Genomic DNA, 23,484 nt, shown 5'->3' with positions numbered 1-23,484 from the left:
CTCTTTGCAGCACCTCTAAAGCTCCATCAAGTAGGATGGGAAGTGTCGGTGCACAGCCATTTTCAGATCTCTCCAGAGATGTTCAATCGGATTCAAGTCTGGGCTCTGGCTGGGCCACTGAAGGACATTCACAGAGTTGTCCTGAAGCCATTCCTTTGATATCTTGGCTGTGTGCTTAGGGTCATTGTCCTGCTGAAAAATTAACAGTCGCCCCAGTCTGAGGTCAAGAGCACTCTGGAGCAGGTTTTTATCCAGGATGTCTCTGTACATTGCTGCATTCATCTTTCCCACTATCCTGTCTAGTCTCCCAGTTCCTGCCACTGAAAAACATCCCCACAGCATGATGCTGCCACCATCATGCTTCACTGTAGGGATGATATTGGCCTGGTGATGAGCGGTGCCTGGTTTCCTCCAAACATGACACAAAGGCATTCCTTCAGATGCATTTTGGCATACTCCAGGCAGGCTACCATATGCGTTTTACTAAAGAGTGGCTTCCGTCTGACCACTCTACCATACAGGCCTGATTGGTGGATTGCTGCAGAGATGGTTGTCCTTCTGGAAGGTTCTTTTGTCTCCACGGAGGAATGCTGTAGCTCTGAGAGAGTGACCATCGGGTTCTTGGTCACCTCCCTGACTAGGGCCCTTCTCCCCCGATCGCTCAGTTTATACGGCCGGCCAGCTCTAGGAAGAGTGCTGGTGGTTCCGAACTTTTTCCATTTATGGATGATGGAGGCCACTGTGTTCATTGGGACCTTCAAAGCAGCAGATATTTATCTGTACCCTTCCCCAGATTTGTGCCTCGAGACATTCCTATCTCGGAGGTCTACAGACAATTCCTCTGACTTCATGCTTGGTTTATGCTCAGACATGCACTGTCAGTTGTGGGACCTTATATAGACAGATGTGTGCCTTTCCAAATCATGTCCATTCAACTGAATTTACCACAGGTGGACTCCAATTAAGCTGTAGGAACATCTCAAGGATGATCAGTGGAAACAGGATGTACCTGAGCTCAATTTTGATCTTTATGGCAAAGGCTGTGAATACCTATGTACATGTAATTTCTTAGTTTTTTATTTTTAATAAATTTGCAAAAATCTCCAAAAAAAAAAATTTTCACGTTGTCATTATGAGCTATTTTGTGTAGAATTTTGAGAGGAAAAATAGGATTTTAATTACCTACCGGTAAATCCTTTTCTCATAGTCTGTAGGGGATAATGGGTTCCATTAAGTACCATGGAGTATAGACAGGTCCACTAGGAGCCTTGGGCACTTTAAGAATTTGATAGTGTGGGCTGGCTCCTCCCTCTATGCCCCTCCTACCAGACTCAGTCTAGGAAACTGTGCCCGAGGAGACGGACATACATTGAGAGGAGGATAGCTAAGGATAGTGGTGAGATTCCGAACCAGCACACACAAACAAGAGGAAAGCCATGCTAACCAAACTTGAAACAGGAACAGCAACTGCTGAACCAAACAACAATACTTAGCCAAGTAATAGTGCAGAAATAAAGAAGCACCAGGCGGGCGCCCAGTATCCTCTACTGACTACGAGAAAAGGATTTACCAGTAGCTAATTCAAATCCCATTTTCTCTTACGTCCTAGAGGATACTGGGGTTCCATTTAGTACCATGGGAAAGTACCAAAGCTCCCAAACCGGGTGGGAGAGTGCTGAGGTTCCTGCAGAACTGATTGACCAAACTGAAAGTCCTCAGAGGCCAAAGTATCGAACTTGTAAAACTTAGCAAACGTGTTCGAACCAGATCAAGTAGCTTGCTCGGCAGAGCTGTAAAGCCGAGGCACCCCGGGCAGCCGCCCAAGAAGAATCCACCGACCTAGTCGAGTGGGCCTGAACAGATTTCGGAACCGGCAATCCTGCCGAGGAATAAGCATACTGGATAGTGATCCTGATCCAGCGTGCAATGGACTGCTCGGAAGCAGGACACCCAATCTTATTGGGATCATAGAGAATGAAGAGCGAGTCGGATTTCCTGTGACGAGCTATCCTCTTTATGTATACCTTCAAAGCCCTCACAACATCCAAAGACTTTGAAGTAGCAGATGTGTCCGTAACAGCCGGAACCACAATAGGTTGGTTGATGTGAAACGCGGACACCACCTTAGGAAGCAATTGCTGATGAGTTCTGAGTTCAGCTCTGTCCTCATGGAAAATTAAGTAGGGGCTCTTGTGAGACAATTCCCCTAGCTCCGACACACGTCTCGCTGAAGCCAAGGCCAATAGTGTGACGGTCTTCCACATAAGATATTTAACATCTACCTCCTGTAATGGTTCAAACAGTCCGATTGGAGGACTGCAGCACCAAATTGAGATCCCAAGGTGCCATAGGAGGCACAAAGGGAGGTTGGATGCGCAGAACACCTTTCAAGAACGTCTGGACCTCAGGAAGAGAAGCCAATTGTTTCTGAAAGAATATGTACAAGGCCGAAATCTGGACTTTTATGGAACCCAGACGTAGGCCCACATCCACACCCGACTGCAGAAAAAGCAGGAAACGTCCCAGATGAAATTCCACAGCAAAATATTTTTTTTGCTTTCACACCAAGAGACGTATTTCTTCCATATACGGTGGTAATGTTTAGAAGTTACCCCCTTCCTTGCTTGGATCATAGTCAGGATGACTTTGTCAGGGATGCCTCTCCTTGCAAGAATCAGCCATTCAACTTCCATGCCGTTAAACGTAGCCATGGTAAGTCTTGATAGATGAGACGGGCCCTGTTGCAGAAGATCCCCGCAAAGAGGTAGAGGCCACAGATCTTCGAGGAGCATCTCCAGGAGGTCCGCGTACCAGGCCCTTCTTGGCCAATCCGGAATTGCTTGAACCTTTTTCCTTTTTATTCTTTTCAGAATTCTTGGGATCAGAGAAAGTGGAGGAAATAATTACACCATCTGATGGGTGTCCACTGCCACTGCCTGTGGGTCTCTTGACCTGGAACAAGACCGCTTGAGCTTCTTGTTGAGATGAGAGGCCATCATGTTGATCTGTGGACATCCCCATCGACTTCTCAAGCACCTGAACACCTCCGGGTGAAGGCCCCACTCCCCCGGGTGCAGGTCGTGTCGGCTGAGGAAGTCTGCTTCCCAGTTGTCTACTCACGGATTGAATACCGCCGACAAAGCCGCAACGTGTTTTCCTGCCCAGAGGAGAATTCTTGACACCTTTGACATTGCTGCTCTGCTTTTAGTTCTGTCCTGTCGGTTTATGTACGTCACCGCCGTCACATTGTCCGACTGGACCTGAATGGCCCAATCATGAAGAAGATATGAGGCCTGCAGAAGGGCGTTGTATATAGCCCTGAGTTCCAGAATGTTGATTGGAAGGACGACTTCCTGACTTGACCATCTTCCTTGAAACTGCACCCCCTGGGTGACTGCTCTCCAACCTCTGAGGCTTGCATCCATGGTTAGCAGAATCCAATTTTGAATCCCAAACCGTCTGCTCTCAATGAGGTAAGAAGTGTGTAGCCACCACAAGAGGGAGATCCTGACCTTTGATGAGAGACGGATCCTCTGGTGCATGTGAAGATGTGATCCAGACCATTTGTCCAACAGATCTAGCTGGAAGGGTCGTGCATGAAACCTTCCATACTGAAGAGCCTCTTAAGAGGCCACCATTTTTCCCAGAAGGTAAATGCATAGGTGCACCGATATCCGGCTTGGTTTCAGGACATCCCGAACCATCGACTGGATTACCAATGCCTTTTTCAACGGAAGAAAAACTTTCTGCGACTGTGTGTCCTGTATCATTCCCAGAAATGGGAGCCTCCGAGTTGGCTCTAAGTGAGATTTCAGAAGATTTAGAATCCAGCCGTGTTCCAGGAGTAGTTTGGTCATGAGGCCAATGCTGTTCAACAACCTATGCCTGGACGGAGCCTTTATTAGAAGATCATCCAGGTACGGAATTATGTTCACTCCCTGCTTGCATAGGAGAAACATCATCTCTGCCATCAGCTTGGTGAACACTCTTGGTGCTGTGGAGAGACCAAAAGGTAGGGCCTGGAACTGATAGTGACAGTCCTGCAGTGCAAACCGTAGATAAGATAACCCTCTTCCCTCATGTGCTTATCCTTTTTCTTACTTTAATAATCTTCAACTGCACCAAATCCAGCAGTCTTCTGCCACCTGATACTTATATCAGTGTCATCTGCTGATTTAGCTATGTTTATTTACCCTGTACTTGTCCTATATTGTCGTCAACTGTAAGTTGCTGTTTTCCTGTCTGATTATTTGTTTATGTACTCTGTAATTGGGTGCTGCGGAACACTTGTGGCGCCATATAAATAAAGGATAATAATAATAAGCTTACTGAGGCGGCCAGATCGGAATGTGAAGGTACGCATCATTGATATCCAGAGACACTAGGAAGTCCCCCTCCTCCAGACCTAAGATCACCGCTCTCAGAGACTCCATCTTGAATTTGAACACTCGTAAGTACGGGTTCAATGATTTTAGATTCAGAATCGGCCTTACCACAAACAAGTTGGAATTATATTCCTTATTTTGGAGATGAGGTGGGACTGGAACAATGACCTGCGTTTGTACCAGTTTTTGAATGGCATCCTGTAAGGTTATACTTGCCTCCTGTGAAATTGGTAAGCCTGATTTGAAGAATCTGTGAGGTGGAGTTCCTGAAACTCCAGCCTGTAACCCTGGGAAATAAGATCTATGACCCAGTGATCCTGGCATGATGTCGTCCAGATGTGACTGAAATTATTTAGTCTGGCTCCTGGAGCCCTGTTCCTGAGATCCGGCAGTTGCTGGTTTGCATGGTTTACCTCTAGCACCTCTGTTGGCTGTAGAAGATCCTCTGGCTTTGCCTTTAAACTTGGCAGTCCGAGAGGACTGTTGAGTAGGTCCTGAGTAGGTCTTCCTGGTTGGGGGAGGTGCAGAAGGAAGATATGCAGTAGCTTTGGAGTTCCATTTGTCTAGTTCGTCTCCAAATAAGGCCTCTCCTGTGAAGGGTAGGCCTTCCATCGCCTTTCCTGGAGTCCGCGTCCGCAGTCCACTGGCGAAACCATAAGCCCCTGCATGCTGACACTGCCATAGCCGTGGTGCTTGCATTAAGCATGCGTATTTCTTTTATGGCTTCTACCATAAAGTTCACAGAGTCCTGTATATGTTGCAGGAGTAAAACAATCTCCCCCTTAGATAAGGAATCCAACCCCTCAATTAGGTTACCTAACCATCTAGTAATGGCTTTAGTAATATGCGCACATGCTATAGTGGGTCTCTGGGCCACCCCAGCAGCCATGTACAAGGATTTCAGTGTAGTCTCAATTTTACGATCAGCCGTGTCTTTCAGGGAGGCTGCACCAGGGACAGGTAACACAATTTTCCGTGACAACCTGGACACTGATGCATCTACTATCGGCGGACTCTCCCATTTTTTCCTATCCTCAGGAGGAAAAGGAAAAGAGAGTAACCTTTTAGGTATTTGAAATTTCTTTTCAGGATTAACCCACGATTCTACAAACAGGGTATTCAATTCCTTTGACACAGGAAAAGTGACTGAAGATTTTTTTTTTTACATTAAAATAAGATTCCTCACACTCCTCTGCCACTTTATCAGGAATCTGCAGAACATCTCTGATAGCGTCTATAAGAGCCTCTATTCCTTGTGACAGAGCAGCATGCCCCCCTTCAGAATCCACCTCCCCCTTCTCCATGCCTGACCCTTCAGCGTCAGAGTCAGACTGTAAGATATGGGCCAGAGTTCTTTTTTGTGGACAAATGGCAAGGGACTGAGACGCTTGTTTGGGGACTGAGTCTCTATTCATAATCTCATCCACAGACTGTCTTAAGCATTGCGACCCTTTCTCATGGCGGGACAATTTATTAGATATATTGGAAATCATCCCTTTAATGGAATCCAGCCAAGCTGGTTCAGCCCCGCTAGCCTGAAAAGGTGCACTACACTGAGTACATAGTAGTGAGCCCCCTGGGGGAGAGGAACACATTGCCGTACATGAAAGACACTCTTTGCCTGACATATTGTAAATATGACAGCACACACACACAGGAAAGGTTAAAAGCGCAATTAACCCACAAAAAGCCTTTCCAGGGAGACACAGAGTTTGGAGCCAGCACACAGCGCCCTTATTGCTAATGCCAAGCTTAGCCGGGTCGCAGACTGAGTACCCAGATTGGAGACTTAGTACACTAATAATCGCTCCTCCCTTGCTATGACCCCCTGGTACCGCTGAGGTAATCTGGAGTCACACCGGAGGAGCTGCGCATCCCTGTCAGTCAGCGTCTGTGTCCCCTGCAGAGGGAAAATGGCGCTGGTGAGCAGCTGGATTCTCTCATAGTGAAACAGTCTTGCTGCTTTTTTTTATACTGGCTGAGGAAAATTTGTGCTTAAAATGGAGCCAGATCCATTTTAAGGCTTAGTTTGCCATTGTGGGTACTGTGTACATTGTACTGAGACGCAGTTGTGTACTGAGTCTGGCGACGCATTCCGCCCCGGTGAGAAGCAGTGTGTCTCCGTGCCCTCATGCCGCCATAATGGGCGGTGACCCGCTAACCAGGACGCCGTCTTAGTACTCACCACTCTGTTAGGGGTGGCGGCGTGCTGCAGGAATGTATGCTCGCCATGGTGGGGCTTGCGAATAGTTCCCTCAGGAGCTAGTGTCCTGTCAGCGGGGAACAGGACCCTTAACCCCTCAAGAGTTTGGGGCGTTACCCCCCCCCTCCCCCTCCCCCTTCCCACTAAGTCCTGTGAAGCAGGCAAGCTGGTGCCATCCAGACCTGCCTGAAAATAACAAACAGAAAAAAAATTGCAGAAAACTCTTCAGGAGCTTCCAGAAGTGTGACCGGCTCCTCCGGGCACATTTTCTAAATTGAGTCTGGTAGGAGGGGCTTAGAGGGCGGAGCCAGCACACACTATGAAATTCTTAACGTGCCCATGGCTCCTAGTGAATCCGTCTATACCCGATGGTACTAAATGGAACCTCAGTATCCTCTAGGTCCTAGGACATAAGAGAAACATTAATTTATTCCATTTTGGAATAAGGCTATAACATAACAAAATGTGGAAAAAGTGAAGCGCTGTGAGTACTTTCCGGATGCGCTGTATATACCTTCATTCTACCGACCTAATAAAACCAATGATACTAACTGCAAATATAAGTAGAAAAGGCATAAAATGATAGTTGTGTACCTGAAAAGCATATGGTATTAAATTTGGCACCAATATGTCAGGCACCAATCAGAAATATAGAATCTGGTGCTGTCACTGTGAGAAATCACTGGAACAATATACACAAGAGCCAGTGATACTGTATGTAAATAAACCAAATATTAAATATTGCTTCTGAGAACAATCACTGAATGTATGTTATGCGTATATATCCATCTGGGTGATATACTGGCTGTCAGGATCCCGGCGCTCACCATACCGACGCCGGAGTCCTGACCGTCAGTATACCGACAAGTTTTCTCCCTCTTGGGTTGTCCACGGCACCCCTGGATGGAGAATAGCGCCACCGTGACCGAAGCGAGGAGAGCGCAGCGAGCCCGCAAGGAGCTCTTTAGCGCTCGCCCTGCTGCCAGCATTCCAGCGGTCAGGATCCTGGCGCCAGTATGCTTGGCGCCAGGATGCCAAGCGCCGGGGTAACATACCACACCCATCCATCTGAGTAGTGTAATTGATCTAGCACTGAGTGTGTCTCAGCAAGCAAAAGTTTCTCTGTGGATAATCGCAAAAGATCAAGCTGATTTCTTTTCAGTTATACAACTATCATTGTTTGCCGTCGGCAGTTGTATGCAGTTTTTCATTTTATTTTTGTTATGTATCCAGTGATAAGCATCGACTATTGTCCTGTCTGTTCATTAGAACACAAATGTATCCACGTCATTAAATTACTAAGATCTTATCCTATTCCACAGTACATGAGGTGATTTAGCTCTATATAATGTATTTATTGATACATGTGTGTAGTAACCAGCTGTTTGTCACTCTTTCATTCTAGTGCGAACACCAAGATTGCACCCATTAATATAAACAAAGTATCCAGCAGTTTAATTAGTTTTGGACGGAAGCTAATCGGCCCAGCCATCCCTACTGGGGGAGCAATGAATCCTATGACATCGCCATCAAACACTAACATAATTCATAGTGGTAGAAGCACCAGTGTTTCAGCGGATTTTCCCTCTGAAGCTGCTATTGAGCCCACTCGTTCTTATGCCCCGCCACCTCAGCCAATGCAGCACAATCAGCGTATGATGAAGTCTGAGAGCATGCCAGTGCAGCTTAGTAAAGGTAGGTTGTGTAAAATAGCTATTGCACCTAAGTTACCGAAACACTTGCCATAATGGCTCTAAACTATGCAAATGTAGGTCTATGCCAGGCATTCCCAACCTTGGCCCTTAAGGCACACTAACAGTCCAGGTTTTACTGATATCCATGCTTCAGCAAAGATAGCTAAATCAAAATAACAGAGCCACTGGTTAAGTCACCTCTGCTCAAGCATGGATATCACTAAAAGCTCTACTGTTAATGTGTCTTGAGTACCGTGGTTTGGAATGCCTGTTCTATGCACTTACTCTACATACTGACTCAATACCACAAGAAATTGCAATGTTTGCTGTACCAGTGTGCACAGATAACCATGTTTTCTCTACAGCCCTATAATCAGGACTAAACCAACAAAACTAATTGTGAGGCCTATTTATCAAGTGGACAAAAGTATTTTCTCCACCAAAAACTGGGGTCTTAACTGGATACATGACTCCTCCATATAAATAAATGGGTCACCCATGGCAATAGCAGTATTCCCAACAGGAAAATGGTATCATACAGCAATATTTTCTTAAGAAATATTTTATTAAGAAAAAGTGCCAATAATTGATCCTTATTGCTGCAGATTATGCATGCTGCATATCATTACATTGCAACCAAGATGCATTTTCATTGAAAAAAACGCAAACGTCTTTTGAACTTTGCTCGATGACCCGATCCGTGACTCTGAACTCCAGTGTTAAAAAGTGTCCGGTGTTCAGCAAAACTGAACCTCTCATCTCTACTTTTTAGAGGCATCATAATGAAGGTTTAGCCAATAGAATGCATTTCAGAAGTGAAAAATACTTGTCCCTTATTAGTCTAATCTTAGGTCAGATTCTCTGTTGATTTTCAAACCGACCTTTAGTAAATCTCAGATTCTTTGTGTCTCCTATGAGAAAACATTGATGGTTTCACGACGAGGAAATTTAGTCAGGCATCGATTTTTTTACTATTTTTTTACTGATTTTGACTTTAGTGAATATCTAATTTGCAAAATCTACCAAACCCCCTTCCCAAACACACCCACATACAAAATCATACACACTGACCTCAATTAAAGCGCATTCACAACAGGTAGTCCTTAATACAGTTCAGCTTGAAATACAAACCAGGATAAAGACGAACAAAGTAAATAGTCATATCCCTTGCTAATTATTAATTTCTAGTGACGTGCACCGGAAATTTTTCGGGTTTTGGTTTTGGATTCGGTTCCGCGGCCGTGTTTTGGATTCGGACGCGTTTTGCCAAAACCTCCCTGAAAATTTTTTGTCGGATTCGGGTGTGTTTTGGATTCGGGTGTTTTTTTACAAAAACCCCTTAAAAACAGCTTAAATCATAGAATTTGGGGGTCATTTTGATCCCATAGTATTATTAACCTCAATAACCATAATTTACACTCATTTTCAGTCTATTCTGAACACCTCACAATATTCTTTTTAGTCCTAAAATTTGCACCGAGGTCGCTGGATGGCTAAGCTAAGCGACACAAGTGGCCGACACAAACACCTGGCCCATCTAGGAGTGGCACTGCAGTGTCAGGCAGGATGGCACTTCAAAAAAATAGTCCCCAAACAGCACATGATGCAAAGAAAAAAAGAGGCGCACCAAGGTCGCTGTGTGACTAAGCTAAGCGACACAAGTGGCCGACACAAACACCTGGCCCATCTAGGAGTGGCACTGCAGTGTCAGGCAGGATGGCACTTCAAAAAAAATAGTCCCCAAACAGCACATGATGCAAAGAAAAAAAGAGGCGCACCAAGGTCGCTGTGTGACTAAGCTAAGCGACACAAGTGGCCGACACAAACACCTGGCCCATCTAGGAGTGGCACTGCAGTGTCAGGCAGGATGGCACTTCAAAAAAATAGTCCCCAAACAGCACATGATGCAAAGAAAAAAAGAGGCGCACCAAGGTCGCTGTGTGACTAAGCTAACCGACCCAAGTGGCCGACACAAACACCTGGCCCATCTAGGAGTGGCACTGCAGTGTCAGACAGGATGGCTCTTCAAAAAAATAGTCCCCAAGCAGCACATGTTGCAAAGAAAAAAAGAGGTGCACCAAGGTCGCTGTGTGACTAAGCTAAGCGACACAAGTGGCCGACAGAAACACCTGGCCCATCTAGGAGTGGCACTGCAGTTTTCTAGCGAGAGGATGAGTGCTTCCATCCTCATGTGAAGCTGAACCACTAGCCATGACATAGGCCAGGGCCTCAGCCGTTCCTTGCCACTCCGTGTCGTAAATGGCATATTGGCAAGTTTACGCTTCTCCTCAGACGCTTTTAATTTAGATTTTTGGGTCATTTTACTGAACTTTTGTTTTTTGGATTTTACATGCTCTCTACTATGACATTGGGCATCGGCCTTGGCAGACGACGTTGATGGCATTTCATCGTCTCGGCCATGACTAGTGGCAGCAGCTTCAGCACGAGGTGGAAGTGGATCTTGATCTTTCCCTATTTTAACCTCCACATTTTTGTTCTCCATTTTTTAATGTGTGGAATTATATGCCAGTATCAATAGCAATGGCCTACTACTATATATACTGCGCACAACTGAAATGCACCACAGGTATGGATGGATAGTATACTTGACGACACAGAGGTAGGTAGAGCAGTGGCCTTTCGTACCGTACTGCTATATATACTGGTGGTCACTCAGCAAACTGCAAAACTAAAATGCACCACAGGTATAGAATCTAGATGGATAGTTTACTTGACGACACAGAGGTAAATAGAGCAGTGGCCTTCCGTACCGTACTGCTATATATACTGGTGGTCACTGTCAGCAAACTGCAAAACTAAAATGCACCACAGGTATAGAATCTAGATGGATAGTATACTTGACGACACAGAGGTAGGTAGAGCAGTGGCCTTCCGTACCGTACTGCTATATATACTGGTGGTCACTGTCAGCAAACTGCAAAACTAAAATGCACCACAGGTATAGAATCTAGATGGATAGTATACTTGACGACACAGAGGTAGGTAGAGCAGTGGCCTTCCGTACCGTACTGCTATATATATATACTGGTGGTCACTGTCGGCAAACTGCAAAACTAAAATGCACCACAGGTATAGAATCTAGATGGATAGTATACTTGACGACACAGAGGTAGGTAGAGCAGTGGCCTTCTGTACCGTACTGCTATATATACTGGTGGTCACTGTCAGCAAACTGCAAAACTAAAATGCACCACAGGTATAGAATCTAGATGGATAGTATACTTGACGACACAGAGGTAGGTAGAGCAGTGGCCTTCCGTACCGTACTGCTATATATATATACTGGTGGTCACTGTCGGCAAACTGCAAAACTAAAATGTACCACAGGTATAGAATCTAGATAGATAGTATACTTGACGACACAGAGGTAGGTAGAGCAGTGGCCTTCTGTACCGTACTGCTATATATACTGGTGGTCACTGTCAGCAAACTGCAAAACTAAAATGCACCACAGGTATAGAATCTAGATGGATCGTATACTTGACGACACCGTACTGCTATATATACTGGTGGTCACTGTCAGCAAACTGCAAAACTAAAATGCACCACAGGTATAAAATCTAGATGGATAGTATACTTGACGACACAGAGGTAGGTAGAGCAGTGGCCTACAGTACCGTACTGCTATATATACTGGTGGTCACTGTCAGCAAAACTCTGCACTGTACTCCTCCTATATAATAAAGCTGCTCCCCAGTCCCCACAATTAAGCAATAAGCACAAATATTTGCATCAACATTAATAAACGGAGAGGACAGCCACGTCCTCTCCCTAACATTTCCAATGCACGAGTGAAAATGGCGGCGATGCACGGCACCTTATATAGAATCCGAATCTCGCGAGAATCCGACAGCGGGATGATGACGTTCGGGCGCGCTCGGGTTAACCGAGCCATACGGGAGAATCCGAGTATGGCTCGGACCCATGTAAAATGGGTGAAGTTCGGGGGGGTTCGTTTTCCGAGGAACTGAAGCCGCTCATCACTTTTAATTTCAGCAAACGCTCACAAAATACAGCGTTGACTGCCCCACGAACGCATCTGCTGTCGCATCTCACTGTGTGCACAATGTGGCTTCTGTACGTGCGCACACTGCACAGGGGCTTCAGTATGCGAACGCGTCACTGATGCATTCCATACTGAATTAGGCCCATAATTACAATGCTTCATATTAATTTCATCAAAAGAAATAACCTCAACCTAAGCTAGCACCAATCCTAATAAGTCTCGTTCATAGGTGCACATTATCGTTTACAGACATCTTTTTCTGTATAGGTTCAGCATTGCTAATGAGACTGTTGAGCTTTGGTAATGTACTGTAGATAGCCTTTGCAGAAATGACGGTGACTGTGGTTGGCATTTATCGATTGCTGCTAGACAAGTCCCTAAAGCTAACTGGCTAAACAGATCTTTTCTGTTTCATTATATACAACTACATGCAAGACAGTGCATTTCATCCATTACACAAAAATAACTTACTAAATAAAAAATGAGCCGGGGTCAGTTGTGTTACAGTTGCACACACAGGATAATCGCCTTTGGTATATCTAGGTCTTTATAGTGGGTGTAGTATGGTATGCCGGCGGCCGGGCTCCCGGCGACCAGCATACCGGTGCCGGGAGCCCGACCACCGGCATACCGACAGTGTAGCGAGCGCAAAGGAGCCCCTTGCGGGCACGGTGGCGCGCTACGCGCGCCACGCTATTTATTCTCCCTCCTGGGGGATCGTGGACCCCCACGAGGGAGAATAGCTGTCGGTATGCCGGGTGTCGGGATCCCGGCGCCGGTATACTATGCGCCGGGATCCCGACATTCGGCATACTGAAGACCACCCCTTTATAGTTGACCTACTGTTCGTTCCTTAGACTCTCAATTGCTACGTCTTCTCCGCCACTACTTTGCTGTTTTTATGTTTCTACCATCTTGCAACAGCTGTAAGAAATAACTTTTCTAACTATAGTCATTTCATTCCAGGCAATATGGTAACCATCAGCATCCTTCCTGCCCAAGGAAGCACTTTTATATCCGACATGAAGTACATTATTCTTTCTTGCTTTGCTGTCCAAATTGATATTGCAATTTTATTTGCTAGTCCAATAAACAAGTAGGTCCTGTTAAAGAATCATACAGAAACTTCAATGAGTTCCTGTAATAGCCAGATCTTAGCCTAGAGACACCCTTTATGAAAATTGAGCAGAGACAATCCTATCTTACTTGTCTCTGGGAAAAGAAAAAAATATTGACAAATGTAAAAAAAAAAAAATGCTTACCCCATAGAGAAGACGAAACTAGTTCCATGTTTAATATGCAGATTTAAACAAATGATTAAGACTTGCTTCCTGTACATGTGGCTAACTGATCCCTTCCAGGCAGAAATTCACAGAGATGATATGGTCTACAGGGAACAGAGCATGACTAGCCAAGCACAGCCTGCGTTATGGCTTGCGAGGCGATTCTTATTATCTCTCACTCAGAGAGTGCATATATCAGCCTGGATTTATTCTCCCGATCAGTCACTTTTATAAAACTGTCATTGTGTTTGTTTACTGTACATATATCCTAAGATTAATAATGTGGAATTGTCTGGATGAAGTTTATGCTGTTGCAGGTATCCTTTGTAGAAATGGATGGGATTATTATATGCGTATTTCACTATATTTTGTAAAGACATGCAGGAAAACACTAAAGTGAAATGTAGAAACCGGATTAAAAAAAACAAAACAAAACAGAATGTGTTTTTGAGATAAGACCTCTTCCAGCCTTTATGTGAAATCTGTATACTGTATGCATGTCTTGTGACTTGTTATTTGTTTTGTTTTCTTGCTTCAGATATCACTGCTGATTTCTTTTCCTAAAAAGAGGTATTCTTGCTTATAAAAAAAACAGTCTTCATAAATAGCAATAGTAACATCTGATCCACTGCAACTCAGTGGTGCACGCAAGGGGGGGGGAGGGGGGGGGGGGTCATGAGTGCCAAGAACCCCCCCCCCCCCCCTCCTCCCCTCTGTCAGCCGAATTCTTGTTTTCAGAGAGCTGGAGACAGCTATGTCTCCGTCTCATTACAAATCGCAACCACTGCCACGATCGCAATCACAGCTGCTGCTGCTGCTGCAGGGATCTCCGGCAATCAATAGGGATGGCAATCATCCATTGATGATTCAAAATCATTGATTGTCTGTGACCAATACTGAATATTTTAGCCATCGAACGAGAGAAACAGATGGTTTACTGCCATCAATGGTAAAGACCAACTAGCATAGCTCTGCCCGGGTTCACTACGGCTGGCCGGCGGTCGGGCTCCCGGCGACCAGCATACCGGCGCCGGGAGGCCGACCGCCGGCTTACCGACAGTGTGGCGAGCGCAAATGAGCCCCTTGCGGGCTCGCTGCGCTCGCCACACTACGGGCACGGTGGCGTGCTACGCGCGCCACACTATTTTATTCTCCCTCTATGGGGGTCGTGGACCCCCACGAGGGAAAATAAGTGTCGGTATGCCGGCTGTCGGGCTCCCGGCGCCGGTATACTGAGCGCCGGGAGCCCGACCGCCGGCATACAGAAGACCACCCCTCTGCCCCAACACCCGTGAAGCCCCGCCCCCATTCACTGGTTGGCCGGCAGCCCATTCCATGGTAAAGAAGGAATGACCGTCGGTGGGTGAAACCATCGATGGTTTCCTAGCAGGTGGTTTCATATCATCATTGTTAGCCAGCCATCAATGGTAGCATCGATGGTGATCCCTATTCAGAGTTCTCTGCACAGAATATACCGGAATAGCATGGCCAGGGTGTACAGTGTGTGGTGTGTTTAGTATGTGTGTGTGCTATGTATGTGTGTGTGTGTTATCTATCTATCTATCTATCTATCTATCTATCTATCAGCGGGGCGAGCACTAAGAGTCCCCTTGCAGACTCGGTGGACACCTATCAGTGGGAATAGCCCTGGTGCGCCGGGATTAAGGCTGTCGGCTGTTGGGATATATATATATATATATATATATATATATATATATAAAATCCCTCACATTACACCACAGAGGAGCTACTTATACATGTTACACCACAGTAGAGCCGCCACTTGTACACATTACACCACAGAGGAGCCGCGTATACACATTACATAGATTGTATAGGAGGCACACTGACACACATATGGTGCAGGTCCTAGGGGAACACTGACACCCACACACAGACCAGGAGCACACTGACACAAAAACAGATTGTATATGAGCACATTGGCACACACACATGGTATAGGGACCAGATGCACACTGACACACACACAAAATATATATAGACCAGATGCACACACACACTGTATAGGGACCAGATGCACACTGACACACACACACACACACACACACACACACACACACACACACACACACACACACTGTATAGGAACCAGATGCACACTCACACACACACACACACACACACACACACACTGTTTAGGGATCAGATGCACACTGACACACACACACACACACACACACACACACACACTGTATAGGAACCAGATGCACACCACACAGACATACACACACACACTGTATAGGGACCAGATGCACACTGACACACACACACACACACACACACACACACACACACTGTTTAGGGATCAGATGCACACTGACACACACACACACACACACACACACTGTATAGGAACCAGATGCACACTCACACACACACACACACACACACACACACTGTTTAGGGATCAGATGCACACTGACACACACACACACACACACACACACACACACACATACACTGTATAGGGACCAGATGCACACTGACACACACACACGTTATACAGGGGGAGCTGTCTGCCAGGCAGAGAAACATACCTCGTAAATCTCTCTCTGTCACAGGTCGGCTCCAGCTCCCCCTCGGTCAAAGTGCACGCTGCTGCACTGTGTCCCTCCCCCTGTTCCCAGGCATGGGGGAGGGCTGTGTGCTCAGGGCTGCCGGAGACATGCAGTCTCCGTGAAAGCTCCCCTGTCAGAGGAGCCTGTAGAATCCAGTTAGGGCGGAATCCCGCCGGCCAGACTCCTGTCTCCGCCCTCTCCTCTCTCAACGTGGCAGCCAGCATTGCGCGCGCGGTGCCCTCAGATCATTTTGGCTGCGGAAACAGCCTCCCTAGCACCCCCTCATTCCAGCACCCAGGGCACATGAACCCCTAGCCCCCTTTCCCTAGTTACGCCCATTGCCTGGGTGCCCTTTCAGAAAGCTGTATAGGTAGAAATGGCCAGACGGCACTCACAGGTCCTGGAAACAAAAACAGACTGCCGGAGTCCTTGTGCTGCAATTAACATTTCAGTTTATTCTGGCGAAAGTTAAAATAAACTGAAACATTAATTGCAGCTAGGATGGCCAATTCCGGGATCGGGATTGGTGGGATCCCGAGATTTAGGCCAAAAATTGTCCGGTATTCAATCCCGGGATTGGAAGTTCCAATCCCAGGGATTGCGGGATCAGGCGGCCCTTTAATGCCGGGTAGCGTTGAGCGTCCTCAGGATGCTCAACGCTGCCTGGCTCCCTCCTTTCGGCTCCCCCTGTGCAGCGTGACCTCTGACTCTGAGGTCTCACTGCACAGTCACCAGCCCGACACCCGCCGCCTCCTCCCGGCTCCCCCTGCAGTCACCAGCCCATCACCCGCCACCTCCACCCGGCTCCCCCTGCAGTCACCAGCCTGTCACCCGCCACCTCTTCCCAGCTCCCCCTGCAGTCAAAGGTCCATCACCTGCCACCAAGTCTGAATGAAGATTCCTACCCCCCAACCCCTGCAGTTTGATGAGTTATGTCGGCAGGGCGTAGGGGACGGGCAGATACACATTAAAAAAGTCAATCCCGGGCATCCTGGGATTGACCATTTTTCAATCCCGATACCCGGAATTGAAAAAATGGCCCGAGATTGGCCACCCTAATTGCAGCATCGGGGCTCCGGTGGTCTGTTTTTGTTTCCAAGACCTGTGAGTGCCGTCTGACCATTTCTACACATATATATTTACATTTTATTTCTATTTATTTATACAGATGTGTCCACTTACATCTTTCCTCCATGACGTGGTGTGACTCGGTTGTGCCGAGTGTCTTTACGTTCGACTTTTCTTCTGCAGGGTCCACAGGGTATCCACAGGATATCATTGGGATATGGTGGATCGACAGTGGATTTGCACCAAACGGTCAAAGCTTTTGGGCCTCCCAGCATGCAAGCCAGGAGGCGGGACATATGGACGGGCCCCGTCCATATATCCCGCCTCCTGGCTCAGGCAAATCAGTTTTTTGTTTGGTGCAGCAGGAGCTGTTTTTTTAGCAGCCATAAGCTTTCTTATTTTATTTTTATAGTCTTACTATTTTTTCCAAGTGATCTTTCTAAAAAGCGTCTTAAACGTACCTTAGAAAGAGTCGCTCCAACAACTCTCTGCCGGGTCGCGACAACACTTACCCACGGGTACAGTGCTGTTTCGGCGGGCGTCTGTGTCGTATATACTAGCAGGTCCGGCAGACGTTACCAGGCTGTGGCCACAGCACGGGGAGAAGGTAAGGCATCGGTTCCGCTTAGAGGGAGAACGCGGACACAGCTGCACTGTTTTGGGAGGAGACTACCAAACAGTCGCTGACACAGCTGCCACCGAGAGTGCACCAGTGCTAGGCCTTAGGGATCATAGGCTCCAGGGGTAGTATGAGGCCGCAATCCCTGGGGTTGATGTCAACTGTGGGGAGTCAGACGCTCCCCTGGTCGCCCCTCCTTCCGGTTCATGACCAGCTTCCTCCGAGTCTCCCGCCATGAACTGTTTTCCCACTTCAGTCTGAGATGCTGTGTACTAAGGGGACCCAGTCGCAGCATAGGCGGCTGTGTGACTGGTGCATCAGAGTTCACTTGGGCGTCTGTGTTCACTATACGTTCACGGAGCGATTGTGTACACTAGTAGCATCTGGATCCACTCAACGTTTGCAAACATATTGATTGGTCCTGGAAGAGGGGTGAGTCTCCCTGTAACCCACTCTACTGAGCAGGGTAATACAGCACTAAGTCTCTATCTACCTTTGAGTACGAATAGTTAGATAAAGTGCCTGATGCATATGAGTCTGATAACTATTGCTGTGGTTTTCTTTTGCTGTGCAACTGAATATGTTTAAAACTCCTGTATAAGGTAATACAGTAATATGTTCCTCCTACATGCTTGAAATGTATTTGTAGTGGATTATGTGCTCATATTGCTTATTATGCTAATGTATAACCTGTGACTGACTGCTAGTGGGATTGCTGACTTTACTATAAAATACCGAGAGTTTTTCCTGTGTAGTCCGATCCTCAATGCTGGTGCAAAGCAGGGTAGGGTCGGATTGTATGTCACTTTAACAAATTTTAACGTGATTACGGTCACAAATTGTGTAATAACACTGTAAAGGTGTGTGATTTATTTATCATGTCTAAGAGTGGCAAGTTGTCTTGCAGAGCTAGGTTAACCTATCAGGATTGGTTCAACGGGATAATGTGCAAAATGGTTTAGTTGTCCAAACCGAGGCAGGCACAGGTTCTAGTTGAACCTTCATGGGATACTTTGCACAGACATTATCCAGTGTAGCTGAGCAGATAATGCCAGTCCCTATACCAGTGATAGGTTATCCTATTAACCCTTAAATGCAATCTTCATTCGGAGGTTATCCACCTAGGGAATGTCAATCCCTTAATAAAGGCAGGCTGAAAGGCCGGTGGTAAGTAAATCACATAGACATGATACAACATCTTCACAGTCTACACATGTTTAGCTGAGGACTCATTGCACTTCAGAAGGTCAGCTCAGTGGACATATCTGAGCTAATTAGTGCTACAGTTTGTAAGCCATTCTGCTGATCCAACAGCTGATCTATGTTGGGTTACGCCCTGTAGAAAGTTAGAATTCCAGGAAATGGAATTCCAATTATTCTTATCCAGCTGGGGACTGTTTAAAAAAAGAAGGGTGGCTCCCAAAGTAGATTTGCAGATCTTAGAATGGTGCGAAAATCTACATTATTTTTGTTTTCAACATAAATTAAGGATGTCACGGATTGGAGACTCGATGGTTTTCTAAAGACCTTTTTTTTTATGTCTGGGACAATCATTAGACCAGCCTTGGCTTTAGCTCAGATAGCGATAAGCAATGGCAGCCTGGGCTGATGCATTGAAAGGGGATTTTTCAATGGCATATAGAAAGCAAAAATTCCATAATGCATATTAAACAAGCAGCGATAAGCGGACCTGGATATATTGCCTCTCAGAAACGGATTGGCTATGTACATGGTAAGCTGACTCAGAATCCAGGAAGGTTCTGGAGTCTTATCTTGGTACTGGAAATATTCTTTTGGTAAAGAATTAACAGTATTTGAAATCAGATCAAGCCTAGTTTCCAGCTTTCCGGTCCTTTCGCAATCAAGGAAAAGGAAAAGGTAAAAGGCAAACAGTCCCATTCCAACAAGTCGGGTAGGACTAAAAGGTATTGGGCTACCAGAGGACCAGTTTTTGAATCTGAAGATAAGCCATCAGCCTGATGGTGAGGGCTTCCACCTGGGGCGTCCCAGTGTGGGAGGCTGATTTCTTCAGTTTGCACAGAGCTGGCAGTAGTCTACTACAGATGTCTGGGTGCAAAAAGCGGTATCTAACGGTATGATCTACAGCCACACCACACTGGACATGCCCAATCTTATCTGATCTTGGAAGCTAAGCAGTGTTGGTCCTGGTTTGTACTTGGTTGGTAATACCAAGTGCTGTAGGGGTTTTCAGAAACACCCTCATTAAAATTGTACCAGCCCATCTTCAGTGGAAACGAAGACGGGGGCTTTGCAAGAGACAATTCAGGTGCTTCAGTCAGGAGTGATAATCAGTTCCTCCTGCACAATGAGGACAAGGTTTGATTCCAACCTGGTTCTAGTCCAGAAGCTAAATGGATCATTCTGGCCCATACTCAATATCAAAGCACTGAACAAGTACTTTTGGGTACCTCAGGTTTTATACGGAGACTTTACGTTCCATTATTTCTGCCATAGAGCTGGGGGATTAGGGCATTCCAGAATATTCAGGATGACTATCCACATGTTCCTATAGCACTGCTCCATCAGCGCTATGTTAGGTTGCTGTCCTCCAACGTCTATTTCAGGCCCTACCATTTGGGCTGACCACCGCTCCCAGAGTATACATTAAAATTATGGTTGTGATGGCATCTTATCTCTGTTAACAGGAGATAGGTATTTTATAAAAACCCATACCTCGACGCCTTGATAGTCCTGGCACAGTCTCAGGAATTGTTCACTGTCATCTGTAATAGAGCTTGTTACAGAGATTTGGTTCGCTCATAAACTGGGCAAAGTTGTTCTGGTTCCTTCACATTGAATGACTTATTTGGGGGCTGTGTTGGAGTTGGGTATTCAGAGAGTAATTCACCTCTGAACAAAATATCCAAAATTCACTTAAGGATTCAGCAGTTGCTACACAGTTAAACGGTATCCATTTACACAGTAATGCGTATGATGGGTTTGATGGTGTAGACAATGGGTATCTTCCTAAGGTTGTTTCTAAATTTCATCTTAATTAAGAAAATGTAGTCTCGGTCTTCTTGGGGCCGGACTTTGTTGCGGGAGATGCAGCGTTGGTCATAGTCCGTGCCTTAAGGATTTATGTGGATCATACCAGTGCCATCAGAAAGACAGATACTCGCTTCATTCTCTATGAATTTCACAAGAGAAGATGGCCTGCGGCTAAGCAGACACTGGTGAAGTGGCTTCGGATGAAAATTGAGAAGCATATTTTCAAGCTAATCTCCCTGTTTCTGGCTAATGTCTGTGCTCATTCTACTTGTAAGGTAGGTCATTATGGACAGCACAATAGATATGTTAGGTAGACATATGTTCTCCATTTGCACATTCATTAGACATTATGCCTTGATATCTTTGCCTCTCAGGAAGCTGAATTCGGGCAAAGGATTCTCCTTTCTAATCAGGAGCATCCCCACCACTAAATTGCTTTGGGACATCCCAATGTTATCCTGTGGGTATCCTGTGGACCCTGCAGGAGAAATATATGTTATGGTAAGAACTTACCGTTGATAACAGTATTTCTCCTACATCCACAGGTTTCACAGGGATCCCACCCTGACGCACCTAATTTGAGGATATGGGGATACTCACTAACCTCTTCCATCTTGTACGGAAGGGTGTGCATGTGTGTTCTTCTCGCCTGATTAGGGCTCTACATGATGCTCCTGCCTTGAGCTTTGGAAAACAACTGATTTGCCTGAGCCAAGAGGCAGGATATATGGAGGGGCCCGTTGCATGCTGGGAGGCCAAAAAGCTTTGACCGTTTGGTGCAAATCCACTGTCGCTCCATCATATCCCAATATTATCCTGTGGAACCTGTGGACTTAGGAGAAATACGGTTATCAACAGTAAGTTCTTACCATAACGTATATTTTTCACTAAAATGCATATTCAAACAGTGATGTGGAGAAGACGCACAAGCAGCTTAGGATGCATTTTCGTCAATCAAAAGATGCCTGACACTAACAGAGTTGCATGTGACCTGTCAGCTCACTCATGCCAGGCATCTCCCATTACGTGGCGTATGAAACCCCCTCAAGTAAATCATGTTTACCCCTGCAACTAATACACATTAGGGTTTGGCTTGCCAGACATTAAATACATGTAAGGTAGTGGTTACTAATATTATTATCCTTTATATGGTGCCATATGGGCTCCACAGCAATTTACAAAGTACACAGAGACAGTATGAACAAAACAAGAAAATAGTAACTTTCAGTACAAGACAATTCAGGACATAGCGTAATGTGTAAAAAGGGTGCTTTGTGTGGCATAATGTGTAAAAAGGGGATCTGTCTGGCGTAATGTGTAAAAGGTGCTCTACCTAGTGTAAGGGGTCATTCCGAGTTGTTCGCTCGGTATTTTTCTTCGCATCGCAGCGATTTTCCGCTAACTGCGCATGCGCAATGTTCGCACTGCGACTGCGCCAAGTAAATTTGCTATGCAGTTAGGTATTTTACTCACGGCATTACGAGGTTTTTTCTTCGTTCTGGTGATCGTAGTGTGATTGACAGGAAGTGGGTGTTTCTGGGCGGAAACAGGCCGTTTTATGGGAGTGTGTGAAAAAACGCTACAGTTTCTGGGAAAAACGCGGGAGTGGCTGGAGAAACAGAGGAGTGTCTGGGCGAACGCTGGGTGTGTTTATGACGTCAAACCAGGAACGTCAAGCACTGAATTGATCGCAGATGCCGAGTAAGTTTGAAGCTACTCAGAAACTGCTAAGAAGTGTTTATTCGCAATTCTGCTAATCTTTCGTTCGCAATTTTGAGAAGCTAAGATTCACTCCCAGTAGGCGGCGGCTTAGCGTGTGCAAAGCTGCTAAAAGCAGCTTGCGAGCGAACAACTCTGAATGACCACCGTAATGTGTAAACCGGGGACTCTAGCTCGCATAATATTTAAAAAGGGGCTCTGGCGTAAAGTATAAAAGGGGGCTCTGTCTGGCGTAATGAGTAAAAAGGGACTCCACCTGGCACAATGTGTAAAATGGGGACTCTACCTAGCGTAATGTGTAAAAATGGGGATGTGTGGTGTAATGTGTAAAAAGGGGACTCTACCTATGTGTAAAAAGGGGGCTCTTCCTGGCATAGCGTGTAAAAACGGGACTCTACCTGAAGTAATGTATGAAAAGGGGACTCTGCCTGGCATAATGTGTAAAAAGGGGACTCTACCTGGAAAATGGAGGGGAGACCATTGGAGCCACGGATCACTGGAGAAGTGACTATATATTTTTAATTTTCACACACCGCAGGATATTCAGCGCTGAAAACCCTGCAACCGTTTTTTTAAAATTGGATACTGTGAGTATCGGGAGCTGCCTTACCCGCGGTAATCCAACATTTGGCGTGAGGTAAGCAAGGTTTTTTTTTACCTTGCTAAACCTTGTTCCCGATTAAATTCCCCCTAAACACATATATACAATTATCGGGCTTTTGTTTAGATATCGCTAATACAGGCTAACAACTGAGTGTGTGTGTGTGTGTATGCAGGGCCAATCCAGGACTGTTTGCCAATAAACAGCTTATAATGCTCCTGCAATAGCTGGGATCAGATGGTAGAATCTAATGTACTGTTTAATATTTAAAGCTTCGAACATCCAATCTCAAAG

At 45.9% G+C, this 23,484-nt stretch overlaps 1 protein-coding gene across 7 annotated transcripts in view; it reads left to right on the top strand.

The window, feature by feature from the left end:
* The window catches only part of TBC1D5 (TBC1 domain family member 5), a 1,053,329-nt gene that overhangs the window by 844,517 nt on the left and 185,328 nt on the right, over positions 1-23,484 (top strand). For all 7 annotated transcript variants that reach the window (XM_063922184.1, XM_063922178.1, XM_063922180.1 and 4 more), the window contains one exon: positions 7,994-8,283. In XM_063922184.1, the coding sequence (XP_063778254.1) occupies positions 7,994-8,283 (290 nt within the window). The remainder of the gene's footprint in view (positions 1-7,993; positions 8,284-23,484) is intronic.

The sequence above is a fragment of the Pseudophryne corroboree genome, chromosome 5, assembly GCF_028390025.1.
Source record: "Pseudophryne corroboree isolate aPseCor3 chromosome 5, aPseCor3.hap2, whole genome shotgun sequence".
Classification (NCBI taxonomy): Eukaryota; Metazoa; Chordata; class Amphibia; order Anura; family Myobatrachidae; genus Pseudophryne; species Pseudophryne corroboree.
The sequence above is the reverse complement of the archived record's forward strand: the minus strand, read 5'-3'. Positions and strand labels throughout refer to the sequence as shown.